General features: G+C 41.5%; 1 protein-coding gene across 1 annotated transcript in view; it reads right to left on the minus strand.

Moving 5' to 3' along the window:
* Window positions 1-23,166, minus strand: part of ntng2b (netrin g2b) — a 75,269-nt gene that overhangs the window by 42,593 nt on the left and 9,510 nt on the right. The window contains exon 3 of the mRNA XM_046066499.1: window positions 18,074-18,717. Within this exon, the coding sequence (XP_045922455.1) occupies window positions 18,074-18,717 (644 nt within the window). The remainder of the gene's footprint in view (window positions 1-18,073; window positions 18,718-23,166) is intronic.

Consider the following 23,166-nt stretch of genomic DNA (forward strand, 5'->3'; position numbering starts at 1 on the left):
TGAAATGCAGACTTAAACCAGCTTTTGTATTCCATATCAATTCCAGAGCGTGCATTCGTTGTTTCCTGTGAATTCCTTGTGTGTGGGTAGACAATTTGAATCCCTTGTGGGAAAAGCAGACTCCTTCACTAACCCCTATTTAACCACGGCCTCCCTGAGACATCTGTGTGGTACAAGATGTCACACTTTGTGGACTTACAAAATAGTTGCCACCGAACATAATCCAGGCAGCAATTATGTTTCCTCCAAAACATATAAGGCAAAACCATTTGGTAGCATACGAACATATTTTTTTAGACGTAAGATCATGTAACATCATACGTGTATTATGTACATTTGTGCATGCTCACACGATGTTCTTTATCTAACCAGTGATCTGTAGTAATTACCTAATAGATGAAATCTATCTAGTCATAGGTCTATGACAAAATTGTCAGCCTATCTGTGTGTTTCTCTGTCCAGTCTCCTCGCAGTCTGTCCCTGTGAAGTTATGTCAGCCCTGTGCATCTAATGATACGAGGAGTGCTCAGGAGTTTCAGACAGCAGAGACGCAGCAATTAGGGGAATAAATAATAAGAAAGATAAACAAACATCAAGGGGGAGTCATGTGGTGGCAGAGCCTGAGAAAGCAGCTGGAAGCAGCAGTTAATGGGGCTTTATTTGTCTCTTTACTATAGTCGACGCCTATTCCTCTATTCCTCTCCGGGGACATCACTGCCTCTCTTTTATTTTCTGTTTTGCACTCTCCTCCCACTGTATTTTTTGCTCCCAAATCCCATCCACTGTAACCATTCTAGTCCTCCAGTCTTGCCTTTTGCTCTTCCTGTGTGGTTTCCCATTTTATCCCCCCTCTCTTTTTCTTCACTCTGTCCTCACTTCTGTCTGTCTATGAAGCCTCATCCCTTTAGCACTTTTTCTACTGCCAGTTGCACCAGTGCTCACAGAGGAGTGGATTGTGTAAATTGGGTTGTGGACATGTATTTGAGAGGAATGGGTGAAGGAGAAAATAGGGGGGTATAGATGATGCGGGGGGCTGAGCAGTCAGTACAGAAGGGAGAAGGGCAGAAGCCCTGACAGTCTGCCTGCCTCTCCGACTACAGTGGTTAGAGGAGGAGCAGGAGGAGGGGCTGCATTGTAGTGGCCCTAACCTGTGATGACAGACCGCATCGATGCGGCTCTGACCCAGCAGGAGACCCCCCCCCCCCCCTCCTCTACTCTATGTTCGATCAGCCGTCACTTAGAAGGCCCACTTGCTACTCGCAACAAGTCGGTCCCCTGATACCACTAAATACACAACTGGCTAAACTTGCTGGAGTAATAGTAGGGCGAAAGCCTAATGGGCAATGAGTGTCAGTGCTTTTGTCAGAGAGTGAAACATGGCCGACTGATGACATGGAAGTCCATGTGCATATGCAGGGAAAATAGCAGGAAAATGGACAGGAAAGTACAATATAATGCAATCAAATAGCCCTACAGTTAGCCCCACCTTTGTTAAGTGCAAAATATCAAATTTCTGTTAGAAAGAGGACTTGATTCAACTAAAAAATCTTTTAAGGTCCTTTGTATTGAAGGTTAAAGTCAGTTACAAATGTGTTTTGGTAATTGTTCCCTCTTTTGGATGTTTGACCTTCACAGTGGAGAATGCAGTATATGGGGAACTTGAAACTTTCAATACTTTTCTGTGAAGTAGGAGATTTTGTACCCAGTATTTAAACTTTTGAAGCGCATATTCATAGATATTGGATTTTATTAGTGGTAATAGCAGTAGTGGTAGATGTGATTTTGACCAGGCAATTATATTGTTTTTGTGGGAGAACCATATAAGACATAAACTATTAAATCAAAGCAGAGTATTTTTATGTCTTAATACATGTCTGGAGGTGAAATTTAAGTGTGTCTATAAATTCAAAATCTGATTGGTAGAAGGCAGCCTGTAGGAAAAGCCAAGCCCTCCAACACAGTGTATCCCGAGCAAAAACGGGAAGCGACCAAGCAAGGAGTGGGAGTAGTGTGAAGCAGGGATCATTGATCAGCAGCACGCCTTATTGGCTTCTGCTGAAGTCTTTATCACTGCGTCCCCTCCCACTTCCTCCCCCGCCTCGTAAATACAGAGCAGCTAATTGGACATGACGGCGTTTATGTTCCAGCTTCATAAATTTCTATCTCTGAAGGGAGAGGATCGATTTTCCTCGAGTGCAGCCTCGCGTAGCAGGGGCGCACTGTGAGTTTCTTCAAACGTTCCCTCGCCTCGCCTCTCCGCCCCACCTCACCTTTCTTTCACCCCCTCTCCGCCATCCATCCTTTCCCTCACATGTGTGCTCCTCCTTCTCCCTCCCTCTTGACTAAACAGGTAATCTATAACAGACCTCCCCTGCTATCATGTGGTGAGCAGGAATTACGCTGCCCCTCTTTTCATAACCACAATAGTTCTTTCACACATTTCAGTCAGCCCCTCTCACTCTCCTTTCATTAATACAAGAACCGATGACATATTTTAAACAGATCATTCCGTCCAAGCTCATTAGCTGTCATTATCTAATGAAAGTTGTTGACAGCAAAGGGCCACAAATTTTTTATATTAATTTCCTGCCTCGAACCTCTCCTCATGTCTTTCCCTCTTCCTCCATCTCTCATTTTTCGAGCATATCCTAAAAGCCATGTAAGGGAGAAAACATTTTCGCCTGGAGCATCTTGGGCTCTCCTATTTGTTGTAACACACATGGTAACATACATACTGGACACACACTCGCTAAAATACATTCACTGTTGAGAGGTCACTGGATGGTTTTGGCCTTGAAAAAGAGATGAGTGAAATAGCCAGCAAAAAGACACCTTAAATTATTCAAAGGGCAGGAATGACCTTGATTGTCTTTGCAATCCAGACCCTGTGTGTGTTTGCAGTGTGTGTGTGTGTGTGTGCGTTTGTCTCTCTCTCCACTATAATGTGCAGTGTACAGGGATGTGTGACCTCCCTGGTGTGTGTGTGGGATGATTCATTATATTAGCAGTTTGCTCTGAGCTAAAAAGTGTGTCTTAGTTTGCGATTTAGCACTAGATAGAGGGATGGATGGAGAAGCAGAGAGACACAGCGAGAGTGAAAGAGAGAGAGAAATTGTGTGTGACTAAGCGCACGGGTAAATTATTTACACAGGATACAGTAAATGGCTATTGCGTGCAGGCGCTCAGAAATGAGAGCATCTCTCAGATTGGTTGGTTGGGGTCGTGTCAAAAGCGGCACAGTCCGGCCCACTCTGAAGAATGTACTGTATGCACAGGATCAAATAACTAAATAATGGAGCTGGGCACATCCTGTTCCCCAGACCAGACCTCAGAGGACTGTTCTTATGAGAACAGCAGAGACTGTGTGTGTGTGTGTGTGTGTGTGTGTGTGTGTGTGAGCGCTATATATTGGAACACTTCAGGTGAGGGTTACATGCGCCAGCTGTGTACATTTTACTGTTTTTGCTGGCCTTTTAAAACTGCAGGGGTAATTAATGTGCAGCCTTCATAGGATTTTGTCACCCTGGCTGTTTCCTGTGATACTCAGTTTATGAGGATAAGACACAATTTGTAAATAACTTTCCCACTCCTTTAAACAGCGAGCGTAACCCTGCGTTTTAAGTGACTCGATTATATGGTTTCCTATCTTTATTTGGAGGAGAACTGGTACACTACATCTGACTCGTACTGTAAATTGGTTAAGATTTGGTGTCCCTTTATTGATTATATGAGTAAGCACATCGACTCAGCTAAGTGGTGTATGTTGATTTATGTGCTTCTCTTGAGTGTGTTTATTCGAACTACCTTTTAAATCATACTGATTGTACATCCCAAGACTGTAACAAATTACGGGCAATTCCAACCTATTGTCACAACTGCTATGGATAGTGGACACTGGTTTCCCCTTGGATTTTTTTCAGTAGTGTCGCTGAGCGGGCATGTTAAGAATATATGATGTTGTTGTAGACGCGGCGCACTAATTTTTGCCTGTTTAGGCTCGTCACTTTCTCCGTTCCTCACTTTTACCGCTAAAGTTACTTCCTCCTGATGAAGCTTGCTACAGTTTTGCTACATTCAGATATTGGGCGATGAGACCATGGATACGGCCCTATGAAAGCCGATTTAATTTGCTGCCAGATTCCATAATTTCTTCCCCCATTCCATATTTTCCGCTTCCATGTTTTACAATTTATTCACATTTAGTCATCAAAAAGAGTGTGTAATCTTGTGGTGGATGAATAAAATTTCTAACTGCTACAGTTTTGGGCGATGAGGAAATCTTATTGGCCAATATTTTATTTTATTTTTCTGTTTGGTTCTATGTCCAAAAAAAGTATTGCATTTACTATAAACTTTACAAAAACACAATTTTTTCTGTCAAACTTCTCTGTGCGTAGTACGCAGACGTATTGTCCCATCATCAGCAATATCACCTAGTTTTCTCTGCTCGTCTCCACATGATACTAATGAAATGTTATTGTCCTATAAATAACATATGCTGAATGTTATCACGCATAAATAGATGCACTCTCAAAAGTCACTGACCACTGTGATGGGTGACCCTTGTTAATTTCGTCCATACAAGACATATTTTACTGGCATTTGGCACTTGGTGGGTGGTAATTTAAGACTCTGCACGCCAGCATTGTAATATTCATGCAGCATGATGCAGCATGAATGATGCAGAATGGCTGACACTGTTTTTACTGGAGCAGCCATGTCGCTGCATCTTAAGGCTTCTTCCACTAAAGGGAGTCCGGCCTTGCTCCATGCAGCCCAGATTGTCCTGAGATCTGCGATCTGTGTATAACTGTGCTGGATATTAGAGCATAACCTCCCTGCAGAGTTTCTACTGCTAGTGAATGTGTTTTAATGAACACTACAGCAAAGAGTAACACCTAGGGAGAGAGGAAATTGGGTGTGAGTTGGAGGGGGGGTTATTATACATCCTCCTCTTACGAGGCAATGGGAGGAGTGAAAAAGTGATGAAGAGACAGAAACTCTGGGACGACATGGGGTTTGGTGGGAGGTGGTTCCTGTTGTGCAGACCCCCACAGAGTCTTCAGACTCCCTGGGGCGATATGGATCTTTCGAGGATCTTTTAAATATGTTGTGTGTGTATATTGGAATGAACAGAATACACTCAGGATGTCTGAACCTTCTCTCTGAAATAATATGCCCGCCACACGAACTTTAGGGACCCACTTTTGAACCTTTGTGAAGGCATGTTATTATAAATTAGCACGCCAGCACATTTGCAAACCCACACCGGCGGGCCTCCACTCGTCTTCACCCATGCACCTACTTTTTCCACACAAACAATTACTTTACAAATTTTCTTTACAGCATGTCCTCTCATATAAATGATAAACTAATTTGCAGAAAGTCTCCTAAAAGTCACACACTACTACAAAACACACATAGTGTGCGCCCCTGCTACACAACTGTAAGTTCCTGTATAGCCATGTGTGTATTAGTGTCGAATTCCATGGAGACCGTGAAGGGGAGGATGCCTGGGGAAGAGGAGCTGAGCTGGGATCAGCCAGAGGACAGGGGTTAATATAATTATCCTGCTAAAACCTTGAGACTGAAAGAACATCATTAGTCATAGCGAGAGGAGAGCTGCCCGAGCCGCGGGCCAGAGGAGGAGAGGCGAGGAGGTGAGGAGAGAGAAACAGAGCAGGAGAAGGGGGGAGGAGGAAAGGAGGGCTTCAAAACACAACAGTGCAGTTAGCCAGACAATTAGTACAAGGACTAAAACTTGGGGATCTTTGTTAAAAAAGCAAAAAAAAAACAGGAAAGGATAGTGTTTACTGGTGCTCAGAGCTGTAGCAGAAAATACTTTGCTTATTCTGTAATTATGATATGATGCTTAATAATCTCTATATAAATGAATAACTTGTGGTAAAATGGTTTAGAAATGACATTCATATCTGAACACATAATGATACTCTTGTGTAGATAAGACCCAGCATCATTTTGCAATTAATGAAATGACCTCTGGTTTGTGCAGATTGAATCTGAAGCTGTACAGTAGTTATTGTAGTCAATATTCTTTATGCACTTTGAATGTGCTTAGTGGCCAGTGAATGGAAAATAAAGCACAGGTCTTCAAATATGTGCCATGTAGGGCCAAGAGCAGGATTAGGGCTGCACAATTAATCTAATCGCAATCGCGATGTCATCATGTGCGATTACATAACCACAAAAAGTGTGCGATTTAATAAAACAGTAAAAGTGTGTGAGACATTCTCTTCTCTGTGTGCGCTGCAGTCCTGCATGTGCCTCTAAAAACAGACTCCATGCAAAGAGAAGAATTATTCATGAGCAGTGTGCGAGTAATTTTTAAGACAACAACCTACCATAACCCCCCTCCCCGCCCCACCGCTAATCGTTCAAAACATAGTCGGACTCGCCACCAGAGCACCGAGGCCGGTGCTCCGGTCGCTCTATGACAGAGACAGAGAGATGTCAGCTGCAGCTGAAGCAGAAAGACAGAAGAAAACTGTGAGAAGATAAGAAAGGTTTGAGTTTGGCTCGCTGGTAGGGATCGGGATCGTTAATTTTTTTTGATATTGATACCCTTATTGAGGCTGCTTAATGATCCGATTCTTTATCGATACCACTATAGATACTTTACTATTATTTAGTGATGATTTATTTGGTAAGACCAGACCTAACGGGCATGAGGTAGAGGCACGGTATGAGGAAAATATTCAATGTGCGATAACCTTATATATTGAGATGACATATCACTTGAGATAAATAAACATATATTGAAGGGTACATATTAACTGCCTGATTGTTTTTAATTTAATATTTTAAATACAGCTAAATGTTGTTTCTAGAGCAGCAACATTAATGTTTACAACAGCAAAGTAACTCTATCTGACATCACAAGTAGTGAGTGACGTTTAGAAAGAATAACATCAGTCTGTATCAGTCCTTCCTCCTCTCGCGCTGGCTGCAGGTAACGTTACCAGGTAGAAGGAGGAGCGAGACTACAGACCAGTCTGTGCTCCAGACAGACTATTTAGTTAGCTTTCTATTTAGTTTGTTTTTAACATTTGGCTACTGCCAAGCTAGCACACAGGTATATTGATAAAGTATTGTCTTTTTACTTGCGATGGTTTTATTGCACATACTTACAGAAACGAGCGTAGCTGTCATCACCTAACGTTACAGTAGTTTGGAGCTAACTTAACCCTCTCCGTAATGTTATTCCACCGCGACGGCGCAGCCTCTCGCTCTGCTGCTGCTGGTTTGTGTGTGTGAGTGTGTGTGTGGGAGCCGACAGACAGGGATGGGACATTAAAAAAAGTTTGACGTGCTACAGCAAATCAATAAATGTTGATATGATTTTTGACAAGTACTTATAATTAGTACTTATTATTAGAGACCAATGTAGAATTTGCACAAGGATAAAATAACCCACAGAAGTGAAACAGCTCTTACTGGTTTCAATACTCAACAAGTGGTAAAAAGTATACTATTATATGAAATTAGAATGAATGTAGTATTTAATATATTATTGTTATACTAACAGTAAACTATTAACTAAACATTATACTCTTTATATAATACACTATATAGAGACTCTGCATTAGACAGATGTACATTGAGCCAACTGAGAAAATAAAACAAGGGAATGTTTGGCATATTTGCTTGAAAAACTACTAAACGTTTGATTGATTATCAAAACAGACATCAAACATCTATTAATTGACTGACAGCTCTTAATCAAACACAAAGCAGTGGCGGTCTCACCTAGTCTTCTTCCGACTGTAGTGTAATGTTATTTAATGAACTTTTAGCATGGTTTCCTTCCAGCTACATGCTGTTGTAAATGATTTAAATCTAACGCACCAGGCACTGCATCCCCTTTTGTTGATAAAAAAAGATTTGAGAGATTAGAGATTCCGTATCAGATTGCTGCTTAATAATGAGAATAAGCTACACAAAGCGAAGTCGTCGTGGAATAATGATGCATCTTTCCTGAGTGTGTTGGAACACTTTGCTAAGCAGAACCCAAAAATAGTACATAAGAAGTACATAATAGGGAAGTAATGATGAATGCTATTTGTTACGTGCAATTTAGCAGTTGATTAAGAGTTAATGACTAATTTAGAAAATGGTCAGGATGTAGGTTTACAGAAACAAAACAAAAAAGGGTTTCCAATACATTGATTTATCGCGTATCGCCACAATATCAATGCTGACCATCACATATTGATTTTTTTTTACTATTTAAAATGGGTAAACTCATATTTCATTGTAGAGCTGCACGCAGCGCAGATATTCACTCAACCCCTACTCTGGCTCGTTTTCTTGCTCCCTCTGTCACATAGATCCAGAGATCCACAATAAAAGCAGAAAGATTACCTGCCAATATGACGCATTCACTCATTCATACTAAACCAGCGTTTGCGCCATAATCCCGCAACCATGTGTGCTTTAGCGATCCGGCTTTCCGGAACCAACGGCGTAGAAAAGCACCGTAATGTGTAACACAACACCAGCATGCCAGCTGTGTCTTTTCACGTTCCGTCTCTGTTAATACCAATGTTCTCGGCTCAGAGGCGGATCAAATCGAACCCCTCTTTTGGCTCTGTACCTTTCATGCAGCATAGTGAGCCAGCGTATTGGCGCACTACTCCCGGGAAAATATCAGTGTAAAAGTGGCTATTGACAACTAACCTGTGAATTGCCCTTCCTCATTGTGCACGATCTGAATCAAAACATGATCATGCACTGAATCAATCCAGAGTTGAATGGTTATAGTATCATGAACAAAAATGCTCAAATTTGTTCAAGACTAATGCATTCAGGCTAACTCTGATAAGTTAGTCTACCTATGTTCTTAACACAACTCTGTCAATCTCAGAGGCCCACCTTCAAATATGTTATTTGCAAGCAAGGAGCCTAGCTAACAAGGATAGCTATGTTAACGTTAGAAGACAGCTGGGCTGTCGAGGTTAGCACGCTGTACGTAGCTACTAGTCAATATCGACTGCTCATGAATACCTTGTGATAATCGAAAGCTCTGAGACTTGAGTTGGGATTGTTCTGTCAAGTACCATAGTATACGGCCTAAGTCAGTCCTCAAGTCACTTAATTATTAACTGTATAGACCTTTCAGAGTTATTCTGTACTTGTAAGTCATTCATTAATTAGCAGTTCCTGCTGAGTTCCTGATTTTGTGTCTTATTAGAAAGTCTTTCCAAACTAAACAATGTTCACCATGACATCACCTGCTGTCTTGTTTAGCTGGATTAAAAACTTGCAGACTCTCGACCCTCCATGGCCCCCAATGGGACATCACTGAGGCAAAAGTGTATGTCTCTGACATCAAAAACTGACTGATCACAGTATGAGGCGGTAACATTGACAAACACGCTTATTTTCTGTCTCTTGCATTCAGACTGATGAGTTGTTTTTCTCTGCCCATCTACATGCTAGTAATGACAGTGACAGTCGCGCAGTAAAGACAGCCAGTGTGTATTTGAACACACCATGCCTGTAATAATGCTATGCTAATTAATGTGGCTGACTGAGAACAAACCATCTTTCCAAGGACACCCTCCCTCTACCTCATGTTCCCCCACTTACAATTCCCAGCATGCTTTTCAGCTTTAAAGCACGTTTGCGGTATCAAGAGATTCCCTTCTCACCAGATGCTGGGAAAGGCACAGTGCAGGGGCTAGTGGGGAGGATACTTTATTGTATTTGTGAATTTAAAAGGATATTTATCGGATGAGTAAGCGTGGGGTGGAAAGGTGGGGGAAGAAAAGAGAAATCTGTTAAAGAGGGAGGGGGGAAGAAAAAAGACGGTCTGTGAAACAAAAGACGGGGGAATGAAAGGAAAACAGGCGAAATCGCTGACTTTAACTTTCTTCCCTTCTGAGGGGAAATAAACTGTGATTATCAAATCAGTTACAACCATTGTGTCATAAATCACTGCATATGAGAGGAACAATGACACATTCCTCATTGCGGTCCCTCAGCTTTCTGCATGCCTTTCTTTTCTGGGGAAAGCTCATGAATGATTTAAAAAGTGATCTGTTTTTGAGCCTCGACTGCCTCGAAGGGAGATAGCTCAGAAGGGAGGAGTCTGAACGGCATGGGAGGGGCCACGCAACAAGGTTTCCTGTCTTCAGTGAGAACACACAAGCCACCGCTTCTATGTTCTCCTCATCACACATCAAACATGGATTTTATATTTCATTCATGAGAGAAACTGTGGAAGTGTGCAACTGCAAAGCGGTTTTCTCATGAAACAGAATAGACGGGAAGTTTTCAACCGAGGATATGGAGAATATGTGGGGAGACTACTCTACTGTGGTGCTCTGGGGTGGCCGTGTGAACTGGAGAATAATATTTACAGAGCATCACACCTCACATCATTTATCACAAAATCACACACCCCAGCTAGTCCCATGAAACTAGGAGTTAATCCATCATCTGCCTGCCTTTTTTCTTTCTCTCCCTCTCCCCCTGATCCAGGCTTATACCTCCCCATCCTCTCACCTTCACTCTGCAAAGGACACAAAAGAAAACTTTCTGGTAATTCAAAAATAGTGGTGACAGTTTCCAACGTCAAAGTCACCCTCGCTGCATGGATAATAAAAGACACAAAAAGACCAGAGGCTCCAAAAAGGGAGCAAAGGTGAAGCATCTGTTCTTCCTTGTTCTCTAGCTGAGAAGATGGACAAGCCTCGAGGCCACAGAGGTTCCTCGCTATCTACCCTCTCATCCTCATTCATGCTTCCAGTACAACAATAAACCTTTGTAACAGTCAGATTCCGCCACCGACTGCAAGCAACTCAGAGTCTAATTAGTCTGTCCCTCAGGAAGCAGTGTGGCTATAAAACTACATATCAGGGTTACTGAAGGTTTGTGATTTCCAAGTTTAAATGAGTATATTGCAATTTGTTTTATGCATATATGATCGGTAGAATGTAAAGCTTTATATTTCAAGTGATCTGTTCAAAGAGTACTCCGCCTATTTAGCCTTGCACTCCACTTCCTTGTCAGACTCCCTCACAATAGACACAATACAAAAAGAAGGATCTAAATCGGTGGATCTTCCTTGTCAAAACCCGGCACCCACATTACAACAGTGCAACTCTAAGGGATTCCGACCGAAAACAGCGTGGCTGGTTGTTTAAGGTACCGGTGAGGCAATGAAATAAGATCCAGGAGGTCCAGCTGGAGTAACAGATTAATGCGTTTAACGGCTTATCGGAAACGTTGCACAGCAATTTGTAGTACTCACAGATGTGATTTTACAACTGCGGAAAGCCATCACAACAGTAGGTAAAGTCAGTGGATCTCCCTTTTATCATCTTGTGACCCCTCATATTTATCTAACGATCCCTTGAGGTGGTCATGACCCCCTGGTTGGGAATCACTGTTTTAGTAGTTAAGTCGTAATGACTTTCATTTAATTTTGAAAGGTAAACAATTTGTTTTGCTTTGCATTTACTTACTTAAGTTTCTGATTTACTTTTTCTATAACTATAATAATTGCCTGGCGGGTTTGGGTTTAAGTTGTATTTAATAAAAATAAACCTGATCCAGATGTGGCTCCACACGGGCCAAGAACAAGTACCCCATTTACATCTGTATCTGAATATCCTCCCCGAAGAAGGAAAAACTCATGTTAAAGAGATCATATAATGCTTTTTGTCTTTTTCCCTTTCCTTTATTGTGTTATATATCTTTTTTTGTGCATCTGATAGGTTTGCAAAGTGAAAAAGCCACCCCTGAGGGAGTTACCATCTCCCACAGAAAACACTGTTCCTGAACTGCTTGAAAACACCTTGATTGTGGTCCAGCCTTTACTTACGTAAGCTATCTGTGTCACTTTGTAACACGCATCATAAGGCTAGTCAGACACACCCTTAAAAACACAGGTAAAGAAACACACTAAGCTGCAGCACACACAATGACAAGAAGTCCACCTGCTGCCTCCCCTCACCCCCAGCCTCCCTACCAAATGTTAGGCAGTCAATGGACATAAAGTTCTTACTGTGATGTAGAGAAAGTGCACAGTTCAAACTTTACATTTGAAAGATCAATTTGTTACAAATAACTTACCACTCTGAAACTCTTGCTCCAGTCTAGGTTTTGAAGCTAATTTGGGAACGTGTACGAAGTGGTTATCGGCTTATTAGGACCTGCCCTACTCTGCTTCTGATTGGCTAGTAATCCTTAACTAGGTACTGCGCATGTGCTCCCAACAAAGATCATATAGAAGTGAGATGCTTCACTCCATAGGTAAAATGGAGCGCGAACACACAAGGGTGAAAAGAAGTGCTGCAGCAATGTGCAAAATGACAAAAATATGGTATTTTTTGAAAATTAAACCATGTAAATCTGTTCTGGTACAACCCCTAAATACAATTATGAACCAGAAATCCATAGTATGACCACTTTATTGTACAAAGAAGTGATTGTGATTGGAATTTGATTTCCAATCACAATGCTGGCAGAATTGAGATAATGAGAACATTTACTAATGTCAGGTGTAAACGCAAAGTGCCTGTGGGTCATTATGCAAATAATATATCCAGATTATACAGACTACATGTAAATATCAGGTGCAAATGGAGTCTGCGTCTCTCAGTTTCATCTTGTCAGCCAGAACTGGCCATGTAGTCTTTTGTACAACAACAAATTATTCAAATCAGATTTTAGTGAGAGTTCTTAGGCTTATACTATGACCTGATTTCTAGATGCGCTGCACACATACAAGTAACAAAGCACACATGAGGAGGGGAGCAGTGTAATGGAAAGGAGCAAATCTGATGATAGATGTGTATTGGGCATTTGGGGCCCCAATGCTCAGTGATGTATTCACATAAAAGAAAATTCTCACATGACACATTCTCAAGAAAAACTCCACCTCTTCCTGCTAGTTTAAACAAGGCCAGCAATATCAAGTCTTCCCTCACCAAAAAAGAATGACACCTGTCCATGGCATTACTTCCCTTTTTTAGCAAGTCTGCCAGCCCTGAGTAATTCATTTGCATATTAAGCTCTGATCACAATATGCAGTGAGAACGCTTAGATCAGATCAAATGTCGTTATTTAGATATTGTATCCAGATATGATCACATTTTAATACTAGGTAGAAATGGAACTGAAATGTACAACTTAAGAGACCAACACCAGAGAAATCTTTCATAAATTACTCTTTTAAAAGTTATTTTCTAAACTAAATGCATTTTAAATTTTATAAAGCAGAAAAGTGGCCATTTGATGGAGAATTACAAAGGACTTCTGCTGATGAATGAGAACACCTACAGAAACATTAAAGAAGTTGTAAAAACTGCTTTGACTGTCCTTTCTCTGCTCTCTGCAACATGTTAACAAATACCAGTAAAATTTCTTGTGCTGGTCTGGTCTGGTCTGTGAGGAGACCGAGAGCGTAAACCTCTCAGCACATTAGCTCTGTCAGCAGGGGGGCCAGGATGGCACTGAGAGAAACACAGACACACAACGGATAAATGAGTCAAGCAGACATGAAACAACACGACCATGTAGAAACACTCTGAATATCATTAGCATTCATATGGCTTGTTTTTGGCAGACTGGCTCTTAACTAATTTTCACTAGTGGAAAACAATTAGTTGTTGGAAAGAGAGAGGGTCTTTAGACAAGACTGGGCCTATCAAATGTAATTAGGGGTTAAAGCCTACATATCAAAATCACTACATTGTTTTGTACTGCTGGTGGCAGTAGTAGAAGTGGTGGTATTAATATTATTAATACTTTTCCTACATTGTTAGCCAAGCTAGTGACTGTAGGGGTGACAATGTTGGTCTGTCAGTTGATGATGAACGACTTTGGTGATCCCCTGACTTTACCTCTAGCACTGACATGAGTGGTTTTGGTTTAGCTCAAAGCACCACTGTACATACACTATAAAGCCTATTCAAAGCCACTAGCGTGGCTATAGACTGTAGCCTTTTTACAATAGATTTTATATGATAGAAATGTCTTTCAGGGGTTCCTTATTCCTCAAGAAATAACACCATAATCAGCACAATAGAGACACTATTATCAAATAAATTGCCTCCAGTTTGACCGGAAATGAATCCATACTGGCCATACAACTTTTCTGCTGGTTCACTATATAGAATTTGTTTTCTAAATTTTAACAATTCTTTCTTTTCACCATTTTTCAGCAGTTTGCAGAGGCTAATTAGGAGGAACACATTTTCAAAAATGCAATACTTGCAATGATATTTCAAGCATATTTCAATTTGATCAATTTCACATATTCTGTCTGCACAAATAACAGCTGCATTTATTTAAATCTTGTTTCACTAGGTGTATATTCTCAATGTTAAAAAATATCAGTGGTGACAACAAACAGTACAGTGCTGTTATGTTGTACATGTGCTGAACCTTTTCTGGTCAGCTGACTGATGTAGATAAGGAAGACTCAGAGTCAGACACTCAGACTGCACACATGGCTTTTCTTAAATGTCATTCTTCCCCCATCGGCCAATCAAATTGAGAGGCCGGGGAGAAGTGGCCCTGATGCTGCAGCGATTACCAGCGAGGAGAGAAAAACGATGCAGACTTCGTCTTCATCCTCATCCTGCTCCATCTCCTCCTCTCCCTCTTGGCCCTAATCCACTTAGTTGGCTCTTCCTGAGCTTACAGCCTTTCCTTTATTCCATTATAAAGACCGTACGACCTGCTGCTTATTTCATTAAAAAGGCCCAATCCGTGACGCATGTCTAATCCATAATGCAGACTATAGGCTTGTCATGGCACGCTATAGTCCACAGCACAGTCCAGCAGGGTGGCTGACAGATGGGACAGTGGGAACAGGGATGGAGAGATGGAGGTCCAATGAATGAGGGGGAATTTGAGAGCTCCGCTTATGAGTAAAGCTTCCCAGTGAATATGATTCCACTGATGTAAATGATGATAGAGTTGAGGCTTCGCTACTCTATCTTTGACGGTTGGAGATAGCTTTCCCATGGCCCATCAGTGATATGGAAATGGCCACATCTAAGGGTTGAATATAGCCTGTAAAATGAGCATAAAGCCAGAGGCTTTCAAAACCCAAAACACCTTGGCTTAGAGTTTATATTGTAGTCAGTACTGTAGCTCATTACAGTTAACCTTGGGAGAACTTTGCAACACAAAGTGAGTGGCACTGAATCCTATAATAGTATTCTATCAACTCTATCCAATTTGACTTTGCTTCCATTCCCTCTGTTTGACCTTCTTCTCTCTCTGCCCACATGAAAATTCTTGCTCCACCTCTGGATGCCCTTCACCCTAAATCCCCTTCTACAACTTGCTTAAGATCCAGTTTGCTGAGTGTTTTCATCGCATCTACAATTCTAAATTTACAAACCCCCCCCCATCAAACCTAGCTTCTCTGCGTTTGCACTTAATAGCCTATCAGGTTACGTGTTTATTGATAAGGCAGCACTATTTAGCCCTGAGTACCTGGTTTCCCGCATACCTGCGCCAGCGCTTTAGAGCCAGGACAGTCATTCTGACAATGCAACGTCAGATAAAAGAGACACGTCCCATAGAGGTAACATCTTACAGTGGTTGATGGGGAAAATGGCTTGTTTTGCTGTCTCTGTTCAGGCTCAACTCAGGTCATTAAGATCTGTGAAACTAATAATAATTACTTTTAACTGGGGTTCAGCCAGAGAGCCACTGCTAGAGGCCTGAGGACATACAATACGGCCAGGAAGTGACTACAACCCTCTCTTCATCGATAAAACCAGCATATCTCATTACCGCAGTGACCTGCGGTACACTGCCACTCGCTCTTGATCATATAAAACCCATTTCAGTGCGTTGTCCCCGCCGGAGCACTAGCAGAGTGGAATATTCATTATTCAAATTTTAAGCATTGGAAATCCCAATATGTTACTAAGGCCAGATGAGATGAGATGAAATAGCTTAGCCTTTTGTCCAGGGAACATTGACTAATCGTCTCGCTCCCCAAAATCAATTTCCCAGCCGTTAGCATCAGACGCTCATGATTGTACTGTACTGTTGAAGACCCCCCACCACTATCACCTAATACTCCTGCTGGCTGCCCAGAATAACTTATTGATTAGTGATTATGTTACGGGAGGTGTGGGTGGCCGGGACGGAAGACGGACCGGCCTCAGTCATCTCCACAGGGCTAAATTTGGGTCTTCTGTCACCAGATCCAGCACATACTGACACTATCGCCAGCTGTCACAAGCCACCAGCCCTGCTCGCTGGATGAGGACAGGAATTAAGAAAGTGTTCTAGAAGTATAAATATGAGGAGAAATAGTCTGAGAGCTTACAGTGTAGGGGGTGTTTAAAGCAAAGCGGCACAGCAGGGGTTTCGAGACAGATGATAAATTCTTAGATGTGGACTACTAAAAATGCCAGAAATATTTCAAAACATGGATGGTTGATTATTAAATTTGCTGGTGGTGTGGAGATTCTGGCATGGTGATGGACTGTTTCACCCCCAGGGTACTGGGCTGATCTCTCCCTCTCTCTGATTCTGTGCTGAGCCTGAAAAGTGGCTGTGATCAATACCTGCAGGCCTTTTCCACAGAGCCAGAGGGCTGTTTGTGTGTGTGTTTGTGTTTGTGTGTGTGTGTGTGTGTGTGTGTGTGTGTGTGTGCGTGCATGCATGCGCGCGCGTGCGTGCTGTGTCAGCATCCACTCAGGACTTCATCAAACAACCCCCATACCTCAGCTTCATACACACATACACATAAGACGCCGACATCAGCCAACGCCCGTCTCAAACAGTCGCTCATTTTTACTTTCCCCTCCTCACCCATCACCCCTATCATTCACACACACACACACACACACAAATGCACGCCTCCTTCCTCCCATTCACCACCATCCCAACAAGGATGTTAAATACCATTCAAATGTCAGCCCACAGTATTGATTGGAATGATAATTCTGAAAGGTAGGAGAGATGGCTTGTTGATGCTAAGCAGGCGCATGACGGGCCGAGCATCCTTCACTGTCACAAAGTTGCCATGTAAGGGTTCCCGACTCCCCTGGCAGAATGTGGATGGTGGTTTACGTTAGACCACCGAGGCCGTATGTTTCTGCCATTAATCATTGGCCTCACGGGCCAGTGACAGGCAGACCAGGATTCATGTTGAGAGAGAGAGGGTCGTTTTAAACGCCCTCAGATCAGAGTGGCTACGTGGGTCTGTGTGCGCACGGATGTCAGACCAGAGGGTTGAGTCATCACCAGGTGGTTTTCCTTTATATGTAATGTTTGAGTGTAAAAAGACATTTAAGAATATGCAGGTTGCTTAATGATTGAAAGTATGATCTGCTAAACATATCTTTTGTTATTAATCTGAACAAACTGTTTTGTCTTTTATGTATAAATAGGCCTTATTTTAGGGGAGAGGGTTAAAGGGTCAGTTCATCTCTAAAAAGACTTAAAATGTTTTCTACTTACATCCAGTGGTATTTCTGCTGCTACTCCAGTACAATGGAGGTGAAAGGAATTTTTTTTTTGTGGCTCTCAAAGCTGTGAAAACTGACACTTGGAAAGTGTAAATCGTTTTCACTGAATCTACTTCCTGCCGAAAGGATATTCCCTGTGAAAACCCTTCAACTTCTGCACCACGGTAAGCCTTAAAGTCGGGAACACTTTACTTTACTGACACTTAAGAGGCTTAAGAGAGGCGCCTTTGGTCTGTGCAAAACAATTGTTTGAGTTTATTACATGTGACACTGTGCGAGATAAAATCTGTAGCGTTACAATGTAAATATAAAAAAGGTTTAGAGAGCAGAGGCACGTCATCAGCTCCATGTGTGTGTGGGGGGGGGGGGGGGTCGCTTGGTTGGTTTGCAGACATGGGTCACTGCAGCAGTAACATTGTGAGAATTTGGTCCTAAATTACTGAGAGTCAGAATTTTGCAGTAGACCACCTTTGATGCCAGAAATCTGCTGTCAGTAGACTCTTATTCCAAGTGAATTCTGTTTTTATGTTAAAAGGAATGAACATGTGTCAAGGCGTTAAAAAAAAATATGCGTCCCTAATCAACTCAACAGTGACCCTCACCTGGCAGGTACCTCGATGTTGGAGATGGCATAGAAGTACTTGAGCAGATTGTCTCTCTGGACATAGGTGCCTCCGAGAGCGGGCCTGAGAAGCCTCATCCTAAGGTTGGTGAAGGTGAAGAAGTCCCTCAATCCCTTCATACTTTCCATGCGAGTGTACAGGCTGTCCATGTTCTGTAGCCGTGGTCCTGCGAACACGGCAAAGCGTGCCCGCACCTCGAACTTCACATTCTTCTCGTTCTTGGAGCCGACCCAGCGCGAGTACTGCTCGGTGCAGATGACCCGTGTGATGTTGGCCGGGGAAAGGTCACGCACACGTTTGGGTGGCATGTTGAAGGCGTCCATGCAGTCGTCAGCGTAGAACTGATAGGGCTGCCAGGAGCGTCCATGGTCCATGGACTTATCCAGTACCATGATGGTAGGACGGCCGTATTCAAAGGTGATCTGGATGTCGTCTGTGAGCTCTAGACTCTTGTTCCAGGACATGGTGATGTTGGCCAGCAGGGGCTCTGGGTGGCGGCTCCATGTGACTGTCTGCCAGTAGGTGAGTAGGCCGTTACGTTCACGGTCCTGCATCAGCTGAGGCGGGTGGGCCAAGTCTGGATTAGAGGCGTCACACTCGTCACTGCACAGGTATGGATTCTCCTAAAGGAGAAATGAAGACAGAGCACTAATACATCAGTCAGGGTTTGAGATTGAATCCAGCTTTTAGAGAATAATACTATATATATATATATATATATATAAATAGACACAAAGCCTGAAGAAAAAACCGAAGTCACTTTAATACCCTTATTATTTCAGTTTATAATAGGCTTTGATGGGCCATATTCCTCCCCCAAATTGCAATTAATCAAATTACTACAAAGTAATTGCCACACAGTGAACATGGGGCCTTTGGGGTCCCTGGGGCAGCCTGCTTTGCCCATTTGGTAATCCAGCCCCACACAGATTTTGTCAAAAATGTAATTTCAGGTAAAATGTCTCAATCAATTGATTGAAAACTCAATGTCTTGCAGCAAAATTATTTTGCTGGATGTTTTAATGTCAGATGTTGTTGTCAGAGTGGATTTGTGGCCCCAGAGTAGTTATAGCCTCAGTTAAGGCAACTGAAAAGTATCTTGAGCTAAGGAATTAATGTCTCCTCCCAGTCAACTTTCAAGTAACATATGGATGTTCACCTTTATGTAGTCAAATATCAGTACTGATTCAAAATATGTGTTCTTTATCTGTTGTGTTTATGATAAAAACATCCAACCACAAAGAACAGTGTCTATTTAAATGAGGAGTGTCTTCCGTTCCTCGCCAAAGCACTGAGGGACAGAAATCTTAAAAGTAAACTTGCCAAACAACACAACAGGATGTGTGAAGGTCAAGAGGATTGTGCATCATCACTGTCTTTGCATAGACAGCAGAGTGCTGCTGCACTTTTAACTCCAGAGAATTGATCCTCCTCTTCTAGTGATGCCAAGACTTTCAAGCCGTGGCCCCTCTACACAACTCAGAAGTCAACGGGATTATTCACACTCCTCACAGAGAGCTTACGGGTCTCTTTCTACCTGCACTAAGAAATGCCTCTCACTCTCTGTTGGGAGATCACATTCTTGCATTTCTATGTTACAAGAAATGTCAGGGTCCATACCTCCCACGACCTGTATCAGGAGTTTTCATAGCCCTCCACGAAACTTTGTGGAATTTAAAATCCCTCCCTTCATATAACTTTCTAAATTTCCATTTCCCAGAATCCCTAATTCCACAAATACTGGCGTATCATATTGAGACATTTGCAGACATTTCAGTAAAACGTATGTAGCTTACTGATGTAAGCTAGTTGTCTGACATCCACATCACCACCAAAGTTAAATATTTACACAAAGAAATCCCAGAGATCTTCACAGTCGTCTCTCCTGGTGCTTAATTTTCAAAATGGAGCTATAACACTGTTTAGATTGTATCACATTCAGAATGCTCATCGTGCCCCTCGGCTCTACTAATTAGACTGATAAGGGGTTATTATTTTGTCACAGTCATTCATTGTATCAAAGTGGTCATTATTGGTATTATCTGTACAAGGATTTATGTCATCACACACAGCCACTGGCTTATTATACTTATACAGTTAATTTAATTTTCAAAATATAATCCTCAACAGTTTTCTGCTTTAAATACAATACATAAATTTTATTTAGGTTAGGAATTATGCCTGTGATGTTTCCACTCGACTATGTTTCCAACCTCCTCTCCTGTTGTGGTAACTGATTAAATTTCATAGCCGATGTTAACCTTTTATTTATTGGGAATCCAGTAGTCCTTCTGAATTTTACTGCATTCTGCTTAACAAGCTCTTGATGGAGTGCAGAGTATGTCTTAAAATATCCTTTTTTTCATTCCACCTCCTCTTCCTCTCCTCCCCTCCCCCTTTCTTCTTTATTTTATTATTTTTGCCGTAAGTGTTATTACTACTTCTAAATGTAGTGTTTAAGAAATAACCCACTCGTCTTGAAATGCTGTTTGGTAAGGTAAATTATGTTGACAACACCAAATAGAGAAAAGCAGGCATATTTACTCCAGAGATTATTTTTGGAATATTATTTGATATTTGAATAATATATGACAAAGAACAAATGACAAGCAGTAGTGAGAGCCAAAGTAGGTGAAGTGAAAACTCCAATCTAAGCAACAGTGTCATCAAATATTTGCTTTAGCAAGGCACTAAAACTTTAACATTTGACCTGCATGTGACAAGCAAATGAATAACAGTAGCTTGTTTACAGTCCACACTCTTTACATAACAGTGTCATCTTTTTCAGAATTAGAAAAAAGTTGTTTTATGTTCCTACATAAAACAAATCCTGTATAATGTTGTAGCCAGTTCGGTGTGTCACCGACTTTCGAACAAACTTTTAAGAAATATGCTCTAAAATGCTCAAAACAGCCAGTTTGGGAGTAAAACAGGTTGAATAATAGGACACTTTTATATCAAAGTGTAACAGTAACCTCAAGCAGCCGACACGATGGAATGCATGTGTGTTTAGAACAGAACAGCCAATCAGAGACGAGGCTTTACCTTATCTGCCTTTATTTTTAGTCTATTTATGTGAAATCCTTAATTTCTCCAGTAACAAATAATGATAGTCTAATGTCTCTATAATATATAAATAGGGATTAAAAGCGGAATGGAAATAAAATAACCCTATATGGAATGGGATAGAAATTTAGTGTACAGTCTTGACAAATACGGATAGTTAAAATGCATGATAAGCGACTGCAAACAAAATCAATGCTAGCTGTATTCTTGTTGTTTTAACTCCTGATGCGTGCAAAACAAAAATCAAAAGAAAATGTTGTAATTACACATACCATTTCAGTTAACGTGTTATTCGCCATGACCAATTGACTGTGACTGACTGTGACCATGACTGTACTTTATACAGTCATTTCAATCTGGCTCTTAGAAGATGTGTGCTAATGTCTGTCTCTGCAATGAAGCCATCTAGGATTTTCTCTTAAATTTAAAAGACCTCTGGAGCTTCATTTTAAGAGCATTTTAAAGTCCTAAGACGTTTGATAGCTTTTATTTCAAAAGCAGTTAAAGTCACTTTAATCTTTCACTCAAGTCCCGAATTTCATCTTTAGTTTTCATAAATATGGGCTCTGATGATAAAACAGTTAATGCACATTAATGTTTTCTTTTCTAAACCATATCTAACTTTAAACTCAAAGAAGATTTACAAAAAGACACGTCTTAATGGGTGTTGATAAAAATCGCAGCAGTGTATGAAATATAGGATGAAATGATTAATGCAGATTCATGCTTACTTTGATTAGAGTGATGCATCAAATTGACATGCCAAAATGACTGCCTACTTAGCCGTTTATCAAATTATAGCTATGACTAAGATACTGAAGTTACACTGAGAACATGAATTACACAAATTTGATGGAACACTGATAAAATGTAATGCTGCAGCTGCTTCAAGCGATATCCCCCCCAAAATCTGTCTTTCGTGTAACGAACACGGACCCCCTGTAGTCTTTAAAGTTGGCTGTAAATAGTTGGTAGTTTCATCCTAGATGGAAAATAGCAGCTGCAGTCAGCAGCAGGCGGGCACTTTAACATGCCCAAACCAACGCACACGCCTGCTAACGAGTCTGACAGTCATGTGTGAGGATTGAGATGCAAGTTGCAAGAATTAAGCCATATTTTGTGTGGAAATAGAAGAGTTTGTAACATACTGAGGATACAGATAAAGAGTTGAGAAGTGGTTTAAGAAGTTTCTATGGATGTTTCAGTATGTTTCTGTTGGAGTTCATTGTAACTAACATCAGATCAAGCTGACCAAACTTTCTACAGCCACCTTTCAAACCTACAAATGCTGATTATCCAATACTCAAAAGATGTTGGGTGAAGGATCACTTTAAACAGCAGTTTCTTCTTTATGATGCAATCTCTAAGGTGAAAGCAATGCTGCATAATATCGATGGACTGTGCAAGCAAAGATCATGTGTCACCGCTTCTTTTCAGACGCTCACTTTTTCACTTCTGTTGCCAAGAAGTAGCATCCTTTTGAATAAAGTCACTGGACTGTACCAAGGGAAAGTGAGCAGTCATTCAAATCCACTCTAGTGGTCTAATAACAAAAGCAAAAGTTACAATCCTGCGGGGGTGAGATTATAAATCATCTGATTTATGGTGACAACGCCGAGTGGGAAAACTCCAAACATAAGCAAACGCTGAGCCGGTGCTGAGGGAAGCTGTATGGCACAGAAGACACTATACAGGATCATAATGCATGTGAAAACACAGCAGTGAAACTACAGTATCTGTACACCAAAAAAGCTGATGATAATCTATCTCTCTCCTCAACAGAACGACATAGTAGCATTGTTCTCTATCTGATAACCCAATTATCTCCATTGCACTGACTGAAATACAGATCACTGTCAGCAGAAACACACTTAGGATGATAATCTACAATGCTCATAAACAACTGCAACTGGAAAAGGTAATTGGAATCAGATGAAGGAGGTTCTAGTGAAACTCAGTAGCTACTTTTAATCGGAAGCTGCTGTGGGCTGCAGTGGCCCTGCTGC

This window comes from Micropterus dolomieu, linkage group LG13 (genome assembly GCF_021292245.1).
Source record: "Micropterus dolomieu isolate WLL.071019.BEF.003 ecotype Adirondacks linkage group LG13, ASM2129224v1, whole genome shotgun sequence".
In the NCBI taxonomy this organism is placed as follows: domain Eukaryota; kingdom Metazoa; phylum Chordata; class Actinopteri; order Centrarchiformes; family Centrarchidae; genus Micropterus; species Micropterus dolomieu.